Source organism: Vipera berus (genome assembly GCF_964194415.1).
Source record: "Vipera berus genome assembly, chromosome: 3".
Classification (NCBI taxonomy): Eukaryota; Metazoa; Chordata; class Lepidosauria; order Squamata; family Viperidae; genus Vipera; species Vipera berus.
The window spans coordinates 207,727,542-207,751,250 of record NC_138204.1 but is presented as its reverse complement, the minus strand read 5'-3'; the positions used below and the strand labels follow the sequence as shown (position 1 = coordinate 207,751,250).

The following is a 23,709-nucleotide window of genomic DNA, read 5'->3' as shown; positions in this document are numbered from 1 at the left end:
TCAGAATTCCTCAGCCAGGCATGCTGGCTGAGGAATTCTGGGAGTTGAAGTCCACAAGTCATAAAAGGGCCAAGTTTGAAGAGCCCTGGTCTAACCTATTGAAGAGAGGATTGGGGAGGATAGGATAGCAGTCTTCCAGTACTTGAGGGGCTGTCACAGAGAAAAGGGGATTGGCTTATTTTCTGAAGCACCTGAGGGCAAGACAAGAAGTCATGGTTGGAAGTTTGTTAAGGAGTGACCCAACCTAAAAGTAAGGAGAAATTTTCTGACAGAACAATCAGTGGAATAGCTCGCTTTCCAAAATTGTGGCCACTCAATTGCTGGAGGTTTTCAAAAATAGACTGTACATCCATTTGATTGGGGTGGTATAAGGCAGGGGTCTTCAAACTTGGCCCTTTTATGACTTGTGGACTTCAACTCCCAGAATTCCTCCTTGGCTGAGGAATTCTGGGAGTGGAAGTCCACAAGTCCTAAAAGGGCCAAGCTTGAAGACCCCTGTACTAGAACAAACTTACTCTTTATAATGTAATTGTCTTGGATTCAGAGGATGAACTATCAATGAATGCTTTCTGAATCTACTCAGTTTAATACTATGATATAGGGGCCGTGGTGGCTCATGAGGTTAGGATGCTAAGTCAGAAGACCATTAAGAGGTTGGCAGCTCAGCTGTTCTAAACCCGTAAGCCCGGTGGAATGTGTGATAGAATGAGCTTCCGTCAATTTGCCCCAGCTCCTGCCCACCTAGCAGTTTGAAAGCATAAAAATGCAAGTAGATAAATAGGTACCACTCTGTGGGAAAATACTGAGAACATGAAGGGAGCCCTTTTGAGCATCCCCTGGGCAATGGTGATGTCACCAGCTAGTCCTTTCAACCTAGAAGTAGTTGGTAGGTACTTCTGATACAAAGGTTGTTGTAGTAGTAATATCATGATAGACTCAAAGATCAGTGTGCTCCTATTGGCTGGCCAGATCATATCCAGGGATGGCCTTGCTCAATCCAGGACAGAGCTGTTTCATTCGCTTTTGCATAGATTCACAATGAAAATACCTGAATATGGCAAAAGCCACGAGACTTCAGCTCATCCAGAATGAAGATCTGGAATGTCTCCAGCAACCCAGAATAGTCAGGGCTGCAGGACTTCTCGGGAGGCAAAATGAGCTGAAACTGGGTTTGAATCTGGACACTCTGGAACGGCTGCAGTCCTAAACATAAGGTAAACAAAGGCAGGGTTAGGCCAAGGATCCAACATCAGACCCTTTAAGATGTATTCCTCCCTTATGTTCCTTACAGTATATTTCAAATTCAAGAAAACTAATGAAAAAATAAAACATTGCACTCAGTAATGAAGACTTTGCTTCTCTTTTCTTCTCCTTCTGTTCAGTCATCTATGGAGATTCTCTGTCATCCAGGTCATGGTTGTCCCAAAGGTGCTTTTTCAGGAGGCAACTGGACATTGTTGGTTTTCTTTGAAGACATTTTGCTTCTCATCCTAGAAGCTTCTTCAGCTCTGACTGGATGGTGGGAAATGGAAGGATTTATACTCCTTGCAGACAGCTGGTCATTTGCACTCTTTTAGAGAGTCGTTGAGGCTTATCTCTGTCTTCAGGGTCACCTGAGTAGTGCAAATGGGTGTGGAACTGCTGAAAGTACTGACTGGAGATTGATGATGTTGTATCCCCCCCACCTCTGCTGGGAGAGGGCTGTTCAATTTTGACATAGATGGCCTCTTTGACCCCTCTTTCAAACCGGCGGTCCTCTCTGTCCAAAATGTGGACTTTGCTGTCTTCAAAAGAGTGGCCTTTGTCTTTTAAATGCAGATGGACTGCTGAATCTAATCCCGTTGGGTTTGTTCTCCCCACCATCCAGTCAGAGCTGAAGAAGCTTCTTGGATGAGAAGCAAAATGTCTTCAAAGAAAAGCAAGAAAGTCCCGTTGCCTCCTGAAAAAGCACCTTTGGAATTTCTGTTCAGTCATGTCCAATTCTCAGAGGCCGTCTGGACAAGTCCCTCCAGTTTTTTTTTGGCAAATGCGGTTGTTGTTTTTTCAAAAGTGGTTTGCCTTTGCCTTTTTCCTAGGACTGAGCTAGTCTTAATTCAAGGTTAAAACTACAATACGAACAATCACAGTCCCTCCCATCTACTACCAAAAAGGGCTTGCAAGCAGGGCTCTCAGGCTGCAAGATGACTATAACTGCAAAATAAAATGAAACCCACATTTCTACATCATTATGCCTCCAGTTATTCCGTGTATAAGAAGGTGTTCGTTTGGATGAGTTTGAGTCAGCGTTGACTCCTGGAAAAATCCCTGCAGTTTTCTTGACAGCATTTTTGGAAGTGGTTTGCCCTGACCTTCTTGTTTCCTAGAGCTAAGAGAGATATATTGGCCTAAAATCACCCAGCTGACTTTCATGCCTAAGGCATGACTTTCATGCCTAAGGCATGACTAGTCTCCTAAGGCATGACTAGTCTCCTAGTCAACGAACCAAAATCACCCAGCTGGCTTTCATGCCTAAGGCAGGATTAGAATTCACAGTCTCCTAGTCAACGAACCAATATCACCCAGCTGGCTTTCATGCCTAAGGCAGGACTAGAATTCACAGCCTCCTAGTCAACGACCCAATATCACCCAGCTGGCTTTCGTGCCTAAGGCAGGACTAGAATTCACAGCCTCCTAGTCAATGACCCAATATCACCCAGCTGGCTTTCGTGCCTAAGGCAGGACTAGAATTCACAGTCTCCTAGTCAATGACCCAATATCACCCAGCTGACTTTCGTGCCTAAGGCAGGACTAGAATTCACAGCCTCCTAGTCAATGACCCAATATCACCCAGCTGGTTTTCATGCCTAAGGCGGGACTAGAATTCACAGTTTCCAATCAATGACCCAATGTCACTCAGTTGGCTTTGTGCTGAAGGTGGGACTAGAACTCAAAGTCTGCCAGTCTACAGCTCAGTGTCTTTAACCACTACACCCTTATGTCATATGGAAAATCATTAAAACCCTACTTGTTCTTCGAGGCCTTAAGGATAGGATATTGTAGGGCTGCTTCTGTTTTGATTCATTATGGGTTTGCTTACAATTTTGCTCTTTGTGTCAATGGAATTTTTTAATATATTGGAATTTTTTCCCTGTAAGCCACCCAGAGTCATTCTGGACCTCAAAATTTAATAAATAAATGAATAAGTATAAGCACAGTTTGCAACATGCAAGTGTGTGAATTTAGCTATTCTTATGTGAGATAAATTTCAATAGTTTGACTTCATTTTTTTAATGTAAACTTATCACAGCTACTTTTCCCAAACCAAAATTTGAAAAGTGAGCTAAAGGAGTCCTCAACTTATGACTGAACTAGGGCCTGCCCATCATGGTTATAAGTCACGACAATCATAAACCAGGTCTCCCGCCTGACTGACACAATTTTATAATTTTTTGCAGTGGTCATTAAGCAAATCCTGTGGTTGTTAAGTAAACAAAAGGTTCACTGTGGGCTGGTTTTGCCAATAAACCAGAAATAAGTCACTGTTTTTGGCAAAAACTGTCATAAAATGCAGCCACATCCTGGTGGGATGCTGCAAACAGTCATAAATGCAGGCTGGTTGCTAAGCACCCAACATGCAGTCAGTCACATGACCAGTGATGGCTGTCAGAACTTTGGAACCAGGCCACAGGTAGACCTGGAGAGGTCATTGCAACTTCGAAAGGCCACTAAGCAACCAGTAGTAAGTCAAGGGCTTCCTGTATTTTGAATCCAAAAGAGTTTGTACGCTACTACAGGGTTGTGCATACGTTCTCTCCTGCTATACTCACTCTGGCAGGCATGAGAATGAGGCGGGCATGTAAGCCAGAGAAGACTCTCAGTATCACACAGAAGAGAATCTCCTTGGGAAAAGACATCTTGATAGCCCGGAGAGCAAATCACTTGACATTGCTGAGTTTTCGTGTTTGCAGTATTGACGTTGCAAAAAACCCCACCGTTGGTCTGGCTAGAAGCGTTATAAGGGAGAGGACACCGTGGACCTGGAAGAACATGGTGAACAAAGTCATTCCAAGGAATGGTCCCACGTATCAAATCAGCTGTGGGAAGGAGACGTTATCTGGGCTATTGGTGGAAGAAGGAAGTGATCATATACAGATAGGCCTTGACGCAGGCCCACAACTGAGCCCACAATTTCTCTCGTTAAGCAAAACAAGGTGTTAAGTGACGTTGGCCCCATTTTACCAGCTTCTCGCCCCTGTTGTGAACTGAATCAGTGCAGTCGTTAAGTCCAGATCACGGTTGTTAAGTGAATCTGGCTTCCCCCCATTGACTTTGCTTGTCAGAAGATCACAACAGGTGATCACATGACTCTGGGATACTGCAGTTGTCATAAAGACGAAGCAGTTTGCCAAGCTGAATTTTGATCACGAGACTGTGGGGAGGCTGCAAACGTCGTAAGTCTGAAAAATGATCCCACGTCAATTTTCAGGGCCACTGTAACTTTGAATGGCACTGAAAAAAGTGACTTATAACCATTTTTCCCACTGACAACCATTGCAGCATCCCCATGGTCATGTGATCACCATTCAGACGCTTGGTAAGTGTGAATGCTCCAATACTGGAAGTTTTTAAGAAGAGATTGGACAACCATTTGCCTGAAATGGTATAGGGCTTCCTGCCTGAGCAGGGGGTTGGACTAGAAGATCTTCAAAGTGTCTTCCATTCCATATTCCATTCTCTATTCTATTCTATTCTATTCTATTCTATTCTATTCTATTCTATTCTATTCTATTCCATTCCATTCCATATTCCATTCTCTATTCTATTCTATTCTATTCCATTCCATTCCATTCCATTCCATTCCATTCCTATATTCCATTCCATATTCCATTCTCTATTCTATTCTATTCTATTCTATTCTATTCTATTCTATTCTATTCTATTCTATTCTATTCCATATTCCATATTCCATATTCCATATTCCATATTCCATTCTATTCTATTCTATTCTATTCTATTCTATTCTATTCTATTCTATTCTATTCTATTCTATTCTATTCTATTCTATTCTATTCTATTCTATTCCATTCCATTCCATTCCATTCCATTCCATTCCCCTGGACCTCAAAGTGTTACTTACGTTCACAGGCAGACCTCTGGCCATTAACTCTTGTCCCTGGTGCCTCCTGACCATTGTCAAAGACACACCAACAGCTTGCTTGGTCTTCACTGCATTGCACTGGAGAGAAACCCTGAGGGTCACTTTCACACTCAGGGATGTAGCCTCTACCAATTTCCCGTGCCAGAGCCTTCGACTTCAACAGATTGCAGTAGCTGGGGCCTTCAAAAGAAGAAGCAGATGATGAAGGACAGCCTGAAGCAATAGAGTTGCAGTTTGGTTTGGTGGTAGCAGAGTCTCAGATGGAAGGTCCATACAGAGAGTGGTAAAGACAGCTGAGAAGATTATACAAAGCTCGCTTCCCATTATTTAGGATACTGCTTATAAGCGCTACATGCTTAGAGCTCAGAGCATTGTTAGAGACCCCACTTCACGGTCTGTTTCTGTTGCCCCCCCTCTGGGAGGAGGTTTTGAAGTATTTCCAGTAGGACAGGAGTAGGCAACCTTGGCTCTTTTATGACTCATGGACTTCAACACCCCAAATTCCTGAGCCAGCACAGCCCTGCAGTAGGACTACCAAATTCTATAACAGCTTTGTTGCCTATGCCAGAGGTCCCCAACCTTTTGGGCACAAGGGACTGGTTACGTGGAGAGAGGTTTTTCCGTGGACCGAAGGGGGCGTGGTTTTGTGTGCTGACTGCATCCCGCGGATGGAGCTTTGCTTGTTTGTGCAGACCGGTTGCTGGCATTTTGCCGCCTGGTACTGGTCCACAGACAGGGAGTTGGGGACCCCTGCCCTATGCCATCCATCTCATAAATTCTCAGGATTCTTTTTTTTTGCACCATGTATATATATATATACATTTGAACTAGACTGTGATGTTTCTCTGTGTCATGTATATGTGTGTATATGGGTATATGTATAATGGTGGGGTTTTTTTAAAGAGCTGAATGCAATGAATCCCCTTCATGGATTACTGCCTTGTCGTGGCGAAGGGGCTTGCGTAATTCAATGAAGCTATGAGCTATGCCGTGCAGGGCCACCCAAGACGGACAGGTCATAGCCGAGAGTTCTGACAAAACGTGATCCACTGGAGAAGGAAATGGCAACCCACTCCAGTATCTTTGCCATGAAAACCCTATGGACAGTACCAAAAGGCAAAACGATATGACGCTGGAAGATGAGCCCCTCAGGTCAGAAGGCGTCCAATATGCTACTGGGGAAGAGCAAAGGGCTAGTACTAGTAGCGCCAGAAAGAATGAAGCGACTGGGCCAAAGCCGAAAGGACGCTCAGCTGTGGATGTGTCTGGTGGTGAAAGGAAAGTCCGATGCTGTAAAGATTTTTTCTCCATAGGAACCTGGAATGTAAGATCCATGAATCAAGGAAAGCTGGACGTGGTCAAACAAGAAATGACAAGACTGAACATCGACATCTTAGGTATCAGCGAACTAAAATGGACAGGAATGGGTGAATTTAATTCAGATGACCATCAGGTATACTACTGCGGGCAAGAATCCCTCAGAAGAAATGGAGTAGCCTTCATAGTCAATAAAAGAGTAGGAAAAGCAATACTGGAATACAATCCTCAAAATGACAGAATGATCTCAGTTCGAATCCAAGGCAAACCATTCAATATCACAGTAGTCCAAGTCTATGCCCCAACCACCAGTGCTGAAGAGGATGAAATTGACCGGTTCTACGAAGCCCTACAGCACCTTATAGAACTAACACCAAAAAATGATGTCCTTATCATCATGGGGGATTGGAATGCTAAAGTAGGAAGCCAAAAGATAACTGGAATAACAGGCAAGTTTGGCCTTGGAGTACAAAATGAAGCAGGGCACAGGCTGATAGAATTTTGTCAAGAGAATACGATGGTCATAGCAAACACTCTTTTCCAACAACCCAAGAGACGGCTCTACACATGGACATCACCAGACGGTCAACACAGAAATCAGATTGACTATATGCTCTGCAGCCAAAGATGGAGAAGCTCTATACAGTCAGTAAAAACAAGACCAGGAGCTGACTGTGGCTCAGACCATGAGCTTCTCCTTGCAAAGTTTAGGCTTAAACTGAAGAAAGTAGGGAAAAGCACTAGGCCACTCAGGTATGAATTAAATCATATCCCTGTTGAATATACAGTAGAGGTGACAAATGTTCTGAACCAGCCAACTACCGGCCTTGTAATAAGGCAAACCCCTGTTCAAGCAGTAGAGACTGGAGAGCGTCTGAGGCTGCAAAGCGTCTGCCAAGTTTAATTCACAAGCAAAACAACAGAACAAGAAACACAGGAACTTGAATCCTCAAGCGGAAGGGTTGCTTTCAGCAACCAGCCCCTCCCCAAACACTCCTTTTATTTAGAGTTCAGGGCGTGGTCTCCCTGTGCCTCCTCCCGAGGAGACCCGCAGCCTTTTTCTGCTTAGTCCTGCTCGACTGCCTCCTGCGTCGGAAGTCCTTGAACAGGGCCAGCTGTGGGTCATCATCCTCCGCACTATCGGGCTCACGCAGCTGAGAAGAGGGCCCCGGCTGGGAGCTCTGCCAAGCCTGCAAGCCATCATCAGCCGGTTCGTCTTCCACACCCTCCTCCTCCCCCTCATCTGAGTCATCCGATACATCCGAGCCGGCTGCCGGGCCCACAGGCTGGCCCTGAGTCACAACAACAAATAGATTTAAGGAATTAGATCTGATAGACAGAGTGCCTGAAGAACTATGGACAGAGGTTCGCGACATTGTACAAGAGGTAGCAACCAAAACCATCCCAAAGAAAAAGAAATGCAAGAAAGCAAAATGGCTGTCTGAGGAAGCTTTGCAAATAGCTGAGGAAAGGAGGGAAGCGAAAGGCAAGGGAGAAAAACATAGATACGCCCAATTGAATGCAGAATTCCAGAGAATAGCTAGAAGAGATAAGAATGCCTTCTTAAATGAACAGTGCAAAGAAATAGAAGAAAACAATAGAATAGGGAGGACCAGAGATCTTTTCAAGAAAATTGGACAGATGAAGGGAACGTTTAATGCAAAAATGGGCATGATAAAGGACCAAAATGGCAGGGACCTAACAGAGGCAGAAGAGATTAAGAAGAGGTGGCAAAATTACACAGAAGAACTATACAAGAATGAGCTTAATGTCCCTGATAATCACAATGAGGTGGTCACTGACCTCGAGCCAGACATCCTAGAATGTGAAGTGGGCCTTAGAAAAGCTGAGCAACAACAAAGCTAGTGGAGGTGACAGTATTCCAGCTGAGCTATTCAAAATCTTAAAAGACAGTGCAGTAAAAGTGCTACACTCAATTTGCCAGCAAATTTGGAAAACTCAACAGTGGCCACAGGATTGGAAAAGATCAGTTTACATTCCAATTCCAAAGAAAGGCAGTGCCAAAGAATGTTCAAACTATCGCACCATTGCACTCATTTCTCATGCTAGTAAAGTCATGCTTAAAATCCTACAAGCTAGACTTCAGCAGTATGTGGATCGAGAACTACCAGAAGTACAGGCAGGATTTCGAAGAGGCAGAGGAACTAGAGATCAAATTGCCAACATACGCTGGATCATGGAGAAAGCTAGGGAGTTCCAGAAAAACATCTACTTCTGCTTCATTGACTATGCTAAAGCCTTTGATTGTGTGGATCATAACAAACTGTGGCAAGTTCTTAAAGAGATGGGAGTACCAGACCATCTTATTTGTCTCTTGAGAAACCTATATGCGGGTCAAGAAGCAACAGTGAGAACTGGACACGGAACCACTGATTGGTTCAAAATTGGGAGAGTCCGGCAAGGCTGTATACTGTCGCCCTGCCTATTTAACTTATATGCAGAGCACATCATGAGAAAGGCAGGGCTAGATGAATCAAAAGTTGGAATTAAGATTGCCGGAAGAAATATCAACAACCTAAGATACGCAGATGATACCACTCTAATGGCAGAAAGTGAAGAAGAACTAAAGAGCCTCTTGTTGCGGGTGAAGAAGGAGAGTGCAAAACTTGGGTTGAAACTAAACATTAACAAAACCAAGATCATGGCATCTGGCCCTCTCAATTCCTGGCAAATAGATGGGGAAGAAATGGAAGTAGTGACAGATTTTATTTTCCTGGGCTCCAAGATCACCACAGATGGGGACTGTAGCCAAGAAATTAAAAGACGCTTGCTCCTGGGGAGGAAAGCCATGGCAAATCTAGACAGCACACTAAAAAGCAGAGACATCACCCTGTCAACAAAAGTGCGTATAGTCAAGGCTATGGTCTTCCCAGTTGCAATGTATGGCAGTGAAAGTTGGACCATAAGAAAGGCTGAGCGCCAAAGAATTGAGGCCTTTGAACTATGGTGCTGGAGAAGACTCCTGCGAGTCCCTTGGACTGCAAGGCGATCAAACCGGTCAGTCCTAGAGGAGATCAATCCTGACTGCTCTTTAGAAGGCCAGATCCTGAAGCTAAAACTCAAATACTTTGGCCACCTAATGAGAAGGAAGGACTCACTGGAGAAGAGCCTAATGCTGGGAAAGATCGAGGGCAATAGAAGAAGGGGACGACAGAGAATGAGGTGGCTGGATGGAGTCACTGAAGCAGTAGGCGTGAGCTTAAATGGACTCCAGAAGATGGTAGAGGACAGGAAGGCCTGGAGGAATGTTGTCCATAGGGTCGCGATGGGTCGGACACGACTTCGCAGCTAACAACAACAACAATGCAATGAAATTTTGTTTTAATGTATGCTGATTAGCATACATTTAAAGTGACAATAAAGTTTCTATTCTATTCTGTTCCATTCTGTTCTCTATTGCAACCGTAAGAGTTTTACCCACTGAGTGTTATCAGTTCGGGCCTTTAGCAACCTAGAACTAAGGAGAAATTTCCTGACAGTTAGAACAATTAACCAGTGGAACAACCTGCCTCCAGAAGCTGTGGTTGCTCCAACACTGGAAGTTTTTAAGAAGAGACTGGACAGCCATTTGTCTGAAATGGTATAGGGTTTCCTGCCTCAGCAGGGGGTTGGACTAGATGACCTCCAAGGTCCCTTCCAATTTTTATTATTATTATTATTATTATTATTATTATTATTATTATTATTATTATTATTATTATTATTATTATTATTATTATTATTATTATTATTATTATTATTTTAAGATGAAGGCTGTTCCAAGTAAAAAGGCCTTTTGCAATTGACTGATGCTGAGTTTGTCAATGCCGAAGGTACTGCTCCAGATGTTTTGGGATTGCACCCAGGGCCCAATTCCTATTAGAGTTATCTTTGGTTGCTTTTGCCACAGACTTTCTACTTGTATTTGCATAACTTTGTCCTTGACTTACAACAGTTAGTTTAGTGACCATTCTCAGTTGCAGCAGCATTGAAAAAAGTGACTTACGACTATTTTTCACAACTACCATTGCAGCATCCCCACAGTCACGTGGTCAAAATTCAGACGCTTAGCAACTGACTCAAAGTTATGATGGTCACAGTGGACCAGAATCATGTGATCGCCTTTTGCAACTCTCCGACAGTCAATGGGGAAGCCAGAATCACTTTATAAATGGGTTACTAACAACTGCAGCCATTCACTTAACAACGGTGGCAAGAAAGGTCGTAAAATGAGGCGAAACTCACTTAACAAATATCTTGCTCAGCAACAGAAATTTTGGGCCCAGCTGTGGTCATAAGCTGAGGACTACCTATATTTTGTGATTTTTTTTTCTCCAGTTCTTTCAGTTCTATTCTGCTGTCTTCAGATAAGGCCATATCCACTATCCAGATTTTGTGCTTTATTAGTATTTCTATTAGTATTTTATTGGTGCATTTTCCTTCTTTTGTTGTGAGCTGCCCAGATCGTAGGCAATCAGGCAGCATAAAAATTAGATTAATATACAAATAAATATTTCCTGTGGTCACCCCTATGTAGTAAAATGCGGTATTTTCTTCCCTTGGGGAAAGTCATTTTTATTCCTTTTTCTTTGCCTAGAAACAGACACCTAGAAATAGAGCTTTAATCAGTTTAATAGGAACAAAAGTTTCCATTGGGGAAGGCTGAGAATACAGTAAGAGCATTCCTGAAGACTTAAGCCAAAATTTTATCAAGAGTATTTTGGAATGTGTTTGTACACTGCTCAGCCCTTCTTTAGAGAATTTTTTTTAGGGGGGGGGGGTTGGAAATCATGCAGGAACTGTGCTATGTCAGGAAAGCAGGTATCCTAATGCCGATTACTCGATAACAAGAAAGTGGTATTCTCTTGACACTAACATTATTTCTGTCAGGAGAACACCCCGTCCTTGTCGCCAAATAATCTCTTTCATTTTAGAAGACGCGGTTAGCTAAAGGAGAGCTTCGGGAGACTCCCTAAATAGGATCAAAAGTTAAATTAGAAAACAAATGGAGGCACTTACAAGGAACCTCGCCGTTGGAGTCAACTTTGCTCTCTTGCGTTACTTCTCCTGACACCGGGTTGACACACCAGGCCCGTGAACCCAATTTCTGAACATTTGCATAGTCTCCATTCTAAAATAGAGAGATGAGTGAGATGAGCAGCATATAAATATGAGAGAAAGTTGTTGATTCTGAGTCTAGGGACCAGTGCTCATCTCCATTTCCTAGTTGTGGTGACTCTCCCAGACACTTCCCTAGATTCTTCTCTGGATTTCAGTTCAGAAGAGGATGAACCAGTCCCAGGCACTTCAGGAAGAGAGTTGCTCAACGGCTCCTAGCAGCCATCTGAGAGGGATTTGGGTGAAGCACAGCTGCAGCAGGACAGCCCTGAAGCTTTGGGTGGTGTTATGTATGGGGTTTAAGAGATACAGTAAGCCACAGCATAGCCCATACCACCAGGTGGCACTGTACCGAAACTGCTGTGGCTGGTTAGTTTTCGGCGGGAAACTAAGGTTTAAACTGATTGGCTGAGGGCGTACCTGGCCAGGTATATAAAGGTAGAGGCAACCCCTATTTCCCCAGTACAGTTACTACCACCAGTAAAGAACCCCTATGCTGTACTCATCGGCCTGGCGTCTTTTCTGCGTTCAAGAACCCACTACACAATAGGTGGGAAAGCAAGCAGCTGCAGCCAGTCAGGGATGTGGAGTAGGAACTGCCTTCTGTGAGAACAGGTAGGGCAGAGAAAAGGCAGGAGCAGCGAAGGTCATCCCAATTACTCATGAGGAGGCAGTCTCATCCCTCTTGACAGGCTGCGCCAGAATTTGGTTGTTTAGCACAGCAGACAGATGGAGCCGATGCCGGAAGCAATGTGTACATTTCTTAGCTGCATGTTTCCTGGTTGTTGTGATTTCAGCCTGGCCTTGGATTGACCCTCTGCCTTAACTTTGGATCAGGCTGGTGAACTCTGGACTTGTTTTGTCTCATGCACCCTCCTGTATTGTGGATTTAATTTTGCCTAGCGGGTTTATCTTGTTTGGGAAACTTTCAAATGCTTTGTGTACCCACTGGCCATTGCTCTATGGACTAGCATTGGTCTCTTTTTTTGGCTGGACTTAATTGGGACAGTTCTGGGTTTTTAGGTGTACGTGTGAGTGAGTGGGACAGCACCCAAGGTTGCCAGCACTGTCAGAAGACACTTCTGTGGTCATGTGGCTGGCACGACTATATGTTGAGGCAAACGCTGTTACCTTCCTAATGAAGAGGTACCTATTTATCTGCTTGCATTTGTATGCTTTCAAACTGCTAGGTGGATAGAAGTTAGAGCAAGGAGCTGGAGCTCATTCCTTCATACGGTGCTTGGGTCTCAAACTGCCAACCTTCCAGCCAACAAGCCCAGCATCATAACTGCTAAGCCACCATGTTCCCTATCTCAACCTTCAAAAAAGGAAAAGTGTAAGGCTGTAATAATTAAAATACAGTTTTCAGCTTTATACAACTTGCCTCGACGCAGGATGGAGTAAACAGAGTTGCTGAAACTGCGTTCTGTGTCTGTCCATTCATTCTCCAACTGGCAATCTGTGCATTCACTTGAGAACGTTGACATGATGTCTGACCTGCATTCAGATCATTTTTTCCAAAGTAATATGTATTCCAGTGAGCAAACGAGTCAGCAGACCCACTTATTTCTTCCCCCCAAATAATTAAAGACAGTTGCAGATACAGAGGAAACCGGATCTGTGAAACCACCAAGTGTTCACTCCAGCCAAAGTAATCAGTAATCAAAACTCAGTGGAAGAAATCCATCCCCAGAATCACTTCATCAATCCAAATAAGTGAGCCAAGGACAGAATTCAATCCCATCAAATCTCCAAGGATACCTGTAAAAATTTCTCACGCCAGACTGAGAAGCAAAATACAAGTGTTCCAAGATCTAAGGAGCTGCCATAAAGAAGAGGGGTGTGTGTGTCAACCTATTCTCCAAAGCATCTGGAGGCAGAACAAGAAGCAATGGATAGAAATTAATCAAGGAGAGGGCCAATCTAAGGAGAAATTTCCTAACAATGGGGAAATTAACCAGTGGAATGACCTGCCTCCAAAAGCTGTGGGTGCTCCATCACTGGAGGTTTGTAAGAAGAGAGTGGACAACCATTTATCTGAAGTGGTATAGGGCAGTGATGGCGAACCTTTTAGAGACCAAGAACCCAAAACCTGCCTCTGCCCCGCCCCACCACCCCTGCTCTTCTCCACCCCACCTCACCCCTTGCCCTGCCCCACCCTGCCTGTCCGCAGGGCCACCCACACCTCCATGGCCCACCGCAGATCACCCAGGTGGCCCAGCAGCACCATGGCGGCTACGCCCTCCGCCCACACCCCACAGCATTATGTGTGCACGATGGGGCATGAGAGCGGAGTCTTGTCCCCGTTGCCTGGCTGCCATGTCCTTGGCTGTGCTGCGCTGCACAGGCAGTGCCCAGGGGTGACTATCTTCCAGGGGGTTGGTGAGGAGGGGGCCATGGGGAGAGATGGGGCTGCGGCAACGGCATGCATGCCCACAGAGAGGGCTCTGAGTGCCACTTCTGGCACGTGTGCCATAGGTTCGCCACCACTGGTATAGGGTCTCCTGCTAAACTAGCGGGTTGGACTGAAAGATGTCTGAGGTCCCTCCCAACTCTGTTATTCTGTTAAAATACAGATAGACCTCAACTTATGAATACAAGTGGGGGTTACAACCAGAACTACCATTGCTAAGCAAGGGGGTTGTCAAGTGAATTGTGCCTGATTTTACAAACGTTTTTGCCACAGAGGTTAAGCAAACCACTGCAGTTGTTAAGTGAATCATGCAATCCTTAAGCAAATCCAATTTCCACCATTGACTTTGCTTGGGAAGATCCCAAATTGTGATCACATGACTCTGGGATGCTACAATTATCATAAACAGATGCTGATCACCAAGTGCCCACATTTTGATCGAGTGAGCATGGGGGATTCTGCAATGGTTGTAAGCGCAAAGACCTCCCTTAAGTCACATTTTTTTCAGTGCCATTGAAAGTTTGAACAAATGGTTGTAAATCAAGGGAATTGATTTATCTGTAAGGGAATTCTGAAGGGTAAGTTTTGAAAGACCCCCTATAGTTTAGCTGGTTTATGAAATGCTGGGTTGAGGCCGTCCGTACTAAAGATATGGACGGCCTCAACTCAGCCTTTCATAAATCAGCTAAACTAATTTTATCCCAACATGCACTCAGCTTGTAACAAGGCAACAGCCCATCTTTAAATAAGAAGACTTACACTGGGGCAATTGTGTTGAACGTGTCATCAAAGAATCTGAAACGTAACGTCCCGTCTCATCTACACACCAGCAGTGACCTGAGACACAAGAACAATAAGATGTGTTTTGGAATCACTTCGCAAAGAGATATTTCTTGTGAGTAGAATTAGACAACGGTTCAACAAGGAAGAAATTTTTTTACTGAATCTGCCTTGACGACTTATTTTGTCTGAACTGGCCACCATAGCACAAAAAAAAAACAAATCAGAAAAGCCCTAAATGTTTATTGATCATCTCACCAAAGGAAGCAGTTCCTCTGAAGGCCTGCCTCCACAGGGCTTTCCCAACTCCTGAAAGACTCAAGTTTCATGGTGATGGTGGCACTTTCTACCTCTTCAGTTGGAAGATGATCCAAGGACATTTTTAATAAAGTCCCCGGGCTTGTGGTGAATCTTATTCATGTTTTTGCAAACTAAGAGCTAGTTTGGTGATGGAAAAGATGCTGGACAAGAAATTGGGAGAGTGTGACTTCCAGGGTTTCCTTAGGCTTGAAAGTTGACCGGGTAAGTTTCAGCCAGTAATTTTCTCTCAGTCTAACCCAAGGGTGTCAAACTGCCGGTCCATGGGCCGGATGCATCATCGCGAAACCGCGCCCACCCCATTGCTGGCAATGTGGAAAAAAAATCGCGATATGTCGCGACACATCACATGACGTGGCGAGTTTGACACCCCTGGTCTAATTCATCTCCCAGACTTGTTTGAGGAAAATAGAAAGCAGGGACACTACAAATGCCACATTGAATTGCATAGAACAGGGGTAGGCAACCTCGGCTCTTTTATGACTCATGGACATCAACTCCCAGAATTCCTGAGTCAGCTAAGCTGACTCAGGAATTCTGGGAGTTGAAGTCCATGAGTCATAAAAAAGCTGAGGTTGCTTACCTCTGGTATAGAATAAAGGCAGGATATAAATATAGTATTTATTATTTATATAGGGGCGGGGTGGCTCAGTGGGTTAGGATGCTGAGCTTGTCGATCAGAAGGTCGGCAGTTTGGCGGGTCGAATCCCGAGTGCCGCGTAACAGAGTGAGTGCCTGTTACTCATCCCAGCTTCTGCCAACCTAGCAGTTCGAAAGCACGTAAAAATGCAAGTAGAAAAATAGGGACCACTACGGTGGGAAGGTAACAGCGTTCCGTGCACCTTTGGCATCCAGTCATGCCGGCCACATGACCACGGAGACGTCCTCGGACAAGTGCTGGCTCTTCGGCTTTGAAACAGAGATGAGCACCGGCCCCTAGAGTTGGAAACGACTAGCACGCATGTGTGGGGGAACCTTTACCTTTACCTTTTATTATTTATATACAAATGCATGCAAGGAAATAAAATAATACAGGTAATTAGAGTCATGTTTGTTGTGTAACCAAGGAAGGAAGGAAGGAAGGAAGGAAGGAAGGAAGGAAGGAAGGAAGGAGGGAGGGAGGGAGGGAGGGAGGGAGAAGGAGAAGGAGAAGAACGGGGAGAGAGTGGATTAACTTATGTAATTGCTACCATAGTATCTACCTGCCATGAAAGACCATCAGTGTTTATTCAGGCAAATGTCTTCATAGATATTTCTCACCTGTGCTCTCATAGCACTGGATGGGCTCCCAGTTCCCTTGTCCATCACACTGGGGAATATAAGGCAGAAAGGCCAAGTGCAGAGCCTGCCCAACAGAGTCCAGGGATGCAAATAGACTCTTCCGATAAAATTGCAAAGCTGCAACCAAGCAAACATAGCTTAGGCAACGAAGGCAACTCCAGAGATGTAGACAATAGAAAAAGACAGAACTCTTCTACTACTGATTCATAAGTAGCTATTATGTGGATCATTCAAAAATAAGATCTGATATAAAAGGAGGCACAAGGGCCCCTCTTCTTTGTCTGCCTCTTCATCATTATTAACATCCTCAAGCCTCCTTATCTATTTCTACAATTTATGCAGTCCTGCTTTACCACTAGACCCCCAGGTCATTCTCTCCCTAGCTATATCATTTTTCCCCAAGAAGAGAATATGAAAAAAGTGCCGTACTTGAATCTGTATATTTGCTGAAGGGGATTGGGTTGAAAATAAATTTGTTAGCCTCTATAGTGTCACAAAAATGCTAGGCATTCGGGGGTTTTTTTTTGCTACAGCGGATTAACACAAATACCTCCTTAGAACATCTCCATTGTAATAACCTTCTTTTAACTTCCCCTGCTGAGAAATCATCCTTTAGACAGGGGGGGGGGAATCCAAGGTTGGGAACTTTAAAAGTTGTGGACTTCAACTCCCAGAATTCCCCACCCTGCATGGCTCCCTAGGGAATTCTGGGAATTGAAGTCCACAAGTCTTAAAGTTCCCAAGGTTGGATACCCCTGCTTTAGAGGTTCATCTTGGAAGGCTGGACAGCCAAACATGGAGATGCCAAGAACTGGTCCTGATTTTTGTTCATTATTATTTTTTTATCTTGGGATAATGAAAGGTGCAGAAACAAAGGTGACCAAACACTAGCAAATTTTAATACAAGACTTAAGCTGTAGAGCAGAGGTCGTCAAACTTGGCCCTTTTGTGACTTGTGGACATCAACTCCCAGAATTCCTCAGCCAGCGTGCCTGGCTGAGGAATTCTGGGAGTTGACGTCCACAAGTCACAAAAGGGCCAAGCTTGAAGACCCTTGCTCTAGATTGAAAGACCCTACCAGAGTCCGTGTGATCTCTAGTTACTGAAGATGAGTGTTTTTCAAATGTGGCAACTCTAAGATGTGTGGACTTCAACTCCCAGAATCGCCCAGCCATCATTAAGTCTACACATCTTAAAGTTGCTAAAGTTGAGAAACAATGTCATACACTAGCATGGTTCTCCTCCTATAATATCTATCAAGAGAACCAAACAAAGCCTTCAGAGGTATCCACAGGGCAGTCAAAAAAGTTAAGATGGTGGCCACAACCATGTGATCAATCCCCAGGTGTTCAATCCTATAGTTGTGATCACCATCTTGACTTTTTGATCCTCTTCCTGTGGACACCTATGCAAATCCTGCAATGCTAATTTTTTCTTCAGTAATTTAAAGTATACTGGACCACCACCGTTGGGCGATCCTCCCAAAAAATCATTTTTTAATTAACATACTTGATTGTGCAACCAACTGGATGGCATAATCGCCCCCTGCCGACAGTATTTCTGCAAAGGTGCTTTCCAGCTGAGAAAAATTACTCCAGAGTTCTCTGCCTCTTAACATGGACACTTGGCTCATTAAAAAGCTTTGTCCGAAAGGAAAATGAGAGCTGTTTGATTCCTGAATAAGTTGTTCCACCTTGTTAACAAATTCCACAGCTTCTCGCTTTGCAGCTTCACATGTTCCAAGACCTGCAAGAAGAAAAAATGTTTGCTCAGAGTGTGGCAAATCTGTCTAATGGGGAGAAGGAGGAGGAGGAAGAGGAGGCAGCAAGGGGGAAGGAAAGAGAAGGAGAAGAAGAAGGAAAAAGAAGGCAAGGGATAAGGGAAGAGGGAGGAGGGAGGAGGAGGAGGAGGAGGAGAGAGTAAGGGAGAAGGGGAAGGGGAAGGGGAAGGTCCCTTCCAACCCTATTCTATGTTGTAATGTTTTAGCACAGGAAGATAGGGTGATTGGCACAAGTTACTTACAAGTTGGAACTTGGTTTACAGTGGCTTGCAAGCGTCCCTTTTCATCCACACACCAACAGTTGCGAAGATCAAAGTGGCCCAAGGGGATACTAAAATCACTGTAAGATCCTGGATAATGGTTAAGGCGACCTTGGAGAAGCTGCCAAAAGGTGAATGGGTCCAGTAAAGCATTCTCAGATATCTGCAATGTACTGCCCTCCAGCAGATCTTGAGGAACAGCTTCAAAAGAGGAGTATTTGAAGAGTTCTGGGAAAACATTCTGGTGGCCCGCTGTGTAGAGAATTCGGATAAAATCTTCAAAGCTTTGCTGAGACCTTGCCTTGTAGTCTCGGAGTATGTTTGCCAAGTCAGTGAGAGCGAGCACATTGTTATTGTTGTTCTGGGTATTCCATCTTTGATACCACTCAAAAGCTTGTTCAGGTGGACCGTTGCACTGGATCGGCCTCCACTGTCCATCAAGACTGCACTGAGGCACATAAACGTTGGACAGCTCAGTCAGAGCAGTGGGATTCAGTAGAAACTGCTGAGCAGAACTTAGAAAAGCTTGACCAGCTGCAAGATGACAGTCACTTGGACCTAAGAAAGAACCAACCTGATAAATACAAAGTCACTACCGTTTTTCCCTGAAAATAAGACCTTATAAGTCTTATATTTTATTTTTAATTTTTTTTGCCTCCAAAAAAGGCAGTAGGTCTTATTTTGGGGGGATGCCTTTTTTTCCCCGACACTTGCCTTGCCTCGCAGCAGCAAATCGCTCAGTTTCCAAGCATCCCATAGGCACCCAAACACTTTCCCCCCACCTCTGCCTCTGTGCGTGGACTTACCTGCTCTGCGCCAAGTGGCCGGCAGTCTGCGGCTATTGCCGGACACCGTCAGCCCCCGTGCGCTTGCTGCCGCTTGTGCTGGCCATGCCCCCTGGGCTTATTTTTGGGATAGGGCTTATATTAAACCCACCCTAAAAAAAAATCAGGCTACGGTTTAATTTCAGGGTGGGTCTTATTATCAGGGAAACATGGTAGAATCGGTGTTTAAGATTTTCACTCCAGCACAAGCATAACTGAAACGTCCGGGTTTAATTCATTTTAATTATTAAATTAATTGCTGAGCTAAATTTCGGATTCCATTTTAAATCTGAGCAGGCTTAAAAGGTAGACCTGGTCAACTGGATAGAAGATCTAAACGCTCATGACCTCCCGCTTAGACTACTGCAACACTCTCTACATGGGGCTGCCCTTGAGGACCACTCGGAGGCTTCAACTGGTGCAGAATGCGGCCGTGCGAGTTGTGATGGGGGTTTCCCGATACTCCCATGTAACACCTCTACTCCGTGAGCTGCATTGGCTTCCGGTTGCCCTCCGGGTGAGATTCAAGGTGCTGGTGATGACCTATAAAGCCCTGAATGGCTTGGGTCCTGGATATTTGAGGGAACACCTGATGCCAGCATCAGGTTCCCTTCGTCCAGTGCGCTCGCACAGGGAGGGTCTTCTCAGGGTGCGCCGGTAAAAGATTGCCGGCGGATAACACCCAGGGGGAGGGCCTTCTCTGTGGGTGCGCCTGCCCTCTGGAACCAGCTGCCTGTGGAGCTCAGGACTGCCCCTGACCTGCGTTCATTCCGCCGGGACCTGAAGACTTGGCTCTTTGAGCTCTCTGGCCCAGGCTGAGAATTTTAACTGGGGTTTTATTCTCAGGGATAATTTAATCTTTTTAATTGTCTTTTAACTTTTGTATTTGTATTGGTGTAATTTTAAAATGCCCTGTAAACCGCCCTGAGTCCTTCGGGAAAGGGCGGTATATAAATCTAATAAAATTAAATTAAATTAAAATTAAATTAAACTTGGAAGAAAATAATTTTGACATGACAGTGCTTATATTAAGTGCATTGGGACAAATTATGTCTTCGGACAGCACAGGTGACTAGCAAGCAAGTACTGGAGGGCATCACACCAGACAGGTCACTGGAAGGCAAAATCACAGAACTGGCCATGTCACGTGGGGGCAGTTCTCTGGTGGAAGCAATTCAGCTAGGAAGAGTTAGCTGAAAAAGGAAATCAGGTGGCTGGGCACCATCAAAGCTGACACCAGCCAGAGCACAGAACAACTCGCAGAAGTGATTATGAGATAGGTACAAGGCATAAGGCATTATACAATTATACAAGGCATAATTGTAGAAGCATTTCCTTTCTTCTCAAATCCGCATGAAAATGGTTGATATTTATGACAGCTGTGGTGTCTCATGGTATGGCATCATAGTGGTTAAAGCACAGTATTACAGGCTGACTCTGCCAACAGCTTGGAGTTCGATCTTGACAGGCTCAAGGTTGACTCAGTCTTTCATCCTTCGGAGGTCAGTAAAATGAGGACCCAGATTGTTGGGGGCCCTAAGCTGACAATGTAAACTGCTTAGAGAGAGCCGTAAAGCGTTATGGGGCCGTATACAAATCTAAGTGCTATTGCTCTATGTTGGGAACACCAAAAACAGAAAAGTGAGAGTTATTTTGGAGATGAGTAGGCAACATGGACCTCATGCAAGTAAGAAATCTATTTTCCTAACCAAGAGTTCATATGCTGTTAGTCTCATTCAGTTGCCCTCTTATAGGCAGGTGCTACAAAAAAAAACAATGTTTCCACTTTTAAAGAAACCAAATTTGGGAATTTGAGAGAGAGAGCATAGATATTGTCTATACCTAGTTGATTTCTATGAAGTTCTTCCATGACTAGCTTTACGTTCTAAGCTCTACGTATTCACATCTTCCGCATCACTCAACACCAGGAGCATCTCACAAAAAAACCCCACCCCAAAATAATCATGTGAACATGTGAAACTTACATTGTATGGGGTCTCCAGAATTGGTACTTATTCCTGGAACAGGTATGCCATCTGAATTGACACAGAAACAGTTTTTCCCATGACACTGGACTGGCAGGAATTTCCCTTCTTTGGTGCACGAAGGAACAAACATCTCAGATCCTGCAGGCTGGGCTCTTATTAAGAGTTGCAAACTGGCCCTTTGCTTTTCACACACTGTAGGGCACCGTGGGTTTGTCCCTCGTACTCTGGATCCGGGGATTTCTTTCCCCCTGAAATCTACGCACCAACACTCCCCTCTATTACACTGGATTTCCTTGTAGTTCCCATCTACAGTACAGTCAGGGACGAAGGCATCCTTGTCCTCTTCTGTACAGTCTCTTGCTTTCAACAGAATCCTCACCACATTGCCTAAATCTTTGGTGACACTTTCTGGGACAGAAATCACATGCTGCAGAAAGCTGAAAAACTCCGGGGTTTCAAGAAGAGAAGCAAGGAATTGGATGGCATTCTGATTGTCCTCTAAATTGACCTTACGGCCAAAGCTGTCAACAAGAGATTGGCTCAGATTAAACTTCTCCTGGGAGCTTCCCTGCAAAAGTTGACCAGCCAGTTCACTGAATCCGCTTCTCATCCCAGCCTGCTGGAAATATTTGTCCAAATTAAATTTGCTGTTTCGACCAAGAGCTCCTGTAAAGTTAAACTGGAGCAAATTCTTCAAGAACATTCCACCGAAAAGGTTTTCTTGGAATCGCTTGGGGTTGCTGGTGAACCGGAGGGCAATCTGAGCAAGTTCTCGTGATGGAAACATCCCACCTATGGCTTCACCAAGGAGGGTTTCGAATGTGAGGCGTTGAACAGCCATGGTTTTTCCTGAGGTGGAAGACAGCACTGTGGAACCCACAAAAAAGTCTCTGAATGAAAAAGGACAAAATCTCGAGGAGCCAACTAATTTCTGTGGTTCTGGAGTAGCAGAAAACAAATTGTTATGGCTGAAATGACCAACGGGGCCATAGAAAAGCCTGGATAGAGATACTAGTCTCTCAGAGACACAGTTGGGCTCCCTGCCTGGACAAAGGAAAAGATAATAGGTGATTAATTATTGTGAAGAACACAAGAAGAGGCCTGAGACTGGTTCAGGCCAAGGTTCATTTAGACCAGGGATAGGCAACCTGGCTCTTTTATGACTCGTGGACTTCAACTCCCAGAATTCCTGAGCTGGCATGGCTCAGCTTGGAAACCTCTCCCTTTTCCCTCAGCATGGCTGGCTCAGGAATTCTGGGAGTTGAAGTCCACGAGTCATAAAAGAGCCAAGGTTGCCTACCCCTGACCTAGACCAGCATTTGATATTACATAGTGACCAAGAAGATGCATCCAAAAAGTTCTCTAGCAAAAATGTCAGGTGCAAAAAAATATGTTAAGTTGCATTTAAGGAGATTTATTTCTCAAGCCCGTAGACAAGAATCTAGTCAGCTAAAGTCCAATGCTAAATTGGCACTAGATAAGAGCTAATGGAATTGGGGGGTTGGATTTAGACCATTTGATGCTAGGCTGATGACTCATTTAACTCCACCCCCAGCTCTATCTGCTCTTCTCCTACAATAAAACTTCTTTCAATTGACGCTGCCCATACCTGATATTTAAGGTATATTACTTGTGATCAAGGAGGTAGTGAGCATTAAAAGTAACAGCTATTGGTGACCTATCCTCCTTGAATTTATTTTGTTTCCTTTAAAAACTATCTAAGCTGGAAGTCATCCCCAGAAGATGGTTCAAAATTCCATAAATTAAATCTTTCTGGTATCCGGAACAGCTTTCTTTTCTTGGATTTTTGTTTCAATAGTCTCATCAATATAATGGGGAAAAAGTGTGTGGGCCAGTTTATTTCCTTATATTCTAAGAGTATCTCTGCTGGATCATGCCAAGATACAGCTGTTTATCACTGGGATTATTTAGATGTTTCTGGGAAATTCAGAAACGAGAAATTCACCGCTATTCCATCGCAACTGATATTTGGAGGAATTTTTTCTAGTTTTGACATAACGTTAAGCTAAGAATGAAAATCCTTGATGACCATGTTTCTGGCTTTACCTACCACAGGTCGGTTGCTGTCCTCTCCTTCTTGTTCCAGGGATCTCCTGTCCTCTGCTGTCGACACACCAACATTCTCCATTCAGTTGACATTGTGTTGGCTTGTAGGCACCAATCTCTTCACACAATGGTTTATAATCCTCCTCAAAACGAGTGGCAGTGAAATATTCCATTTCACACTTAGAGGGGCCTTCAAAAGAAAAGAATTACAGAGTATAACAGAACAGGTTTTTATTCACATGTACATTTGTTCCAGTGTCTGGCAAATATCCTGGGGGGGAAAAACAGTCTAATGGAAAAAAATCAGGAAATAGAAGATTCAAACAAGTGGACTACTGAAGGATTTTAATTGCATGGGTATTGATTTGGCTGTGCTCTGCATTCTGCATTTTTACTGTGATAGATAGATAGATGATAGATAGATAG

At 44.3% G+C, this 23,709-nt stretch overlaps 1 protein-coding gene across 1 annotated transcript in view; it reads right to left on the bottom strand.

The window, feature by feature from the left end:
- TG (thyroglobulin) overlaps positions 1 to 23,709 on the bottom strand; it is a 140,539-nt gene that overhangs the window by 111,560 nt on the left and 5,270 nt on the right. The window contains exons 5-15 of the mRNA XM_081323300.1: positions 23,288 to 23,473; positions 21,214 to 22,260; positions 18,387 to 18,962; positions 17,874 to 18,110; positions 16,344 to 16,481; positions 14,745 to 14,822; positions 12,957 to 13,069; positions 11,474 to 11,585; positions 5,117 to 5,317; positions 3,807 to 4,016; positions 1,049 to 1,203 (exon numbers count right to left, since the gene is read on the bottom strand). Coding sequence (XP_081179426.1) covers positions 1,049 to 1,203; positions 3,807 to 4,016; positions 5,117 to 5,317; positions 11,474 to 11,585; positions 12,957 to 13,069; positions 14,745 to 14,822; positions 16,344 to 16,481; positions 17,874 to 18,110; positions 18,387 to 18,962; positions 21,214 to 22,260; positions 23,288 to 23,473 — 3,053 coding nt within the window. The remainder of the gene's footprint in view (positions 1 to 1,048; positions 1,204 to 3,806; positions 4,017 to 5,116; positions 5,318 to 11,473; positions 11,586 to 12,956; positions 13,070 to 14,744; positions 14,823 to 16,343; positions 16,482 to 17,873; positions 18,111 to 18,386; positions 18,963 to 21,213; positions 22,261 to 23,287; positions 23,474 to 23,709) is intronic.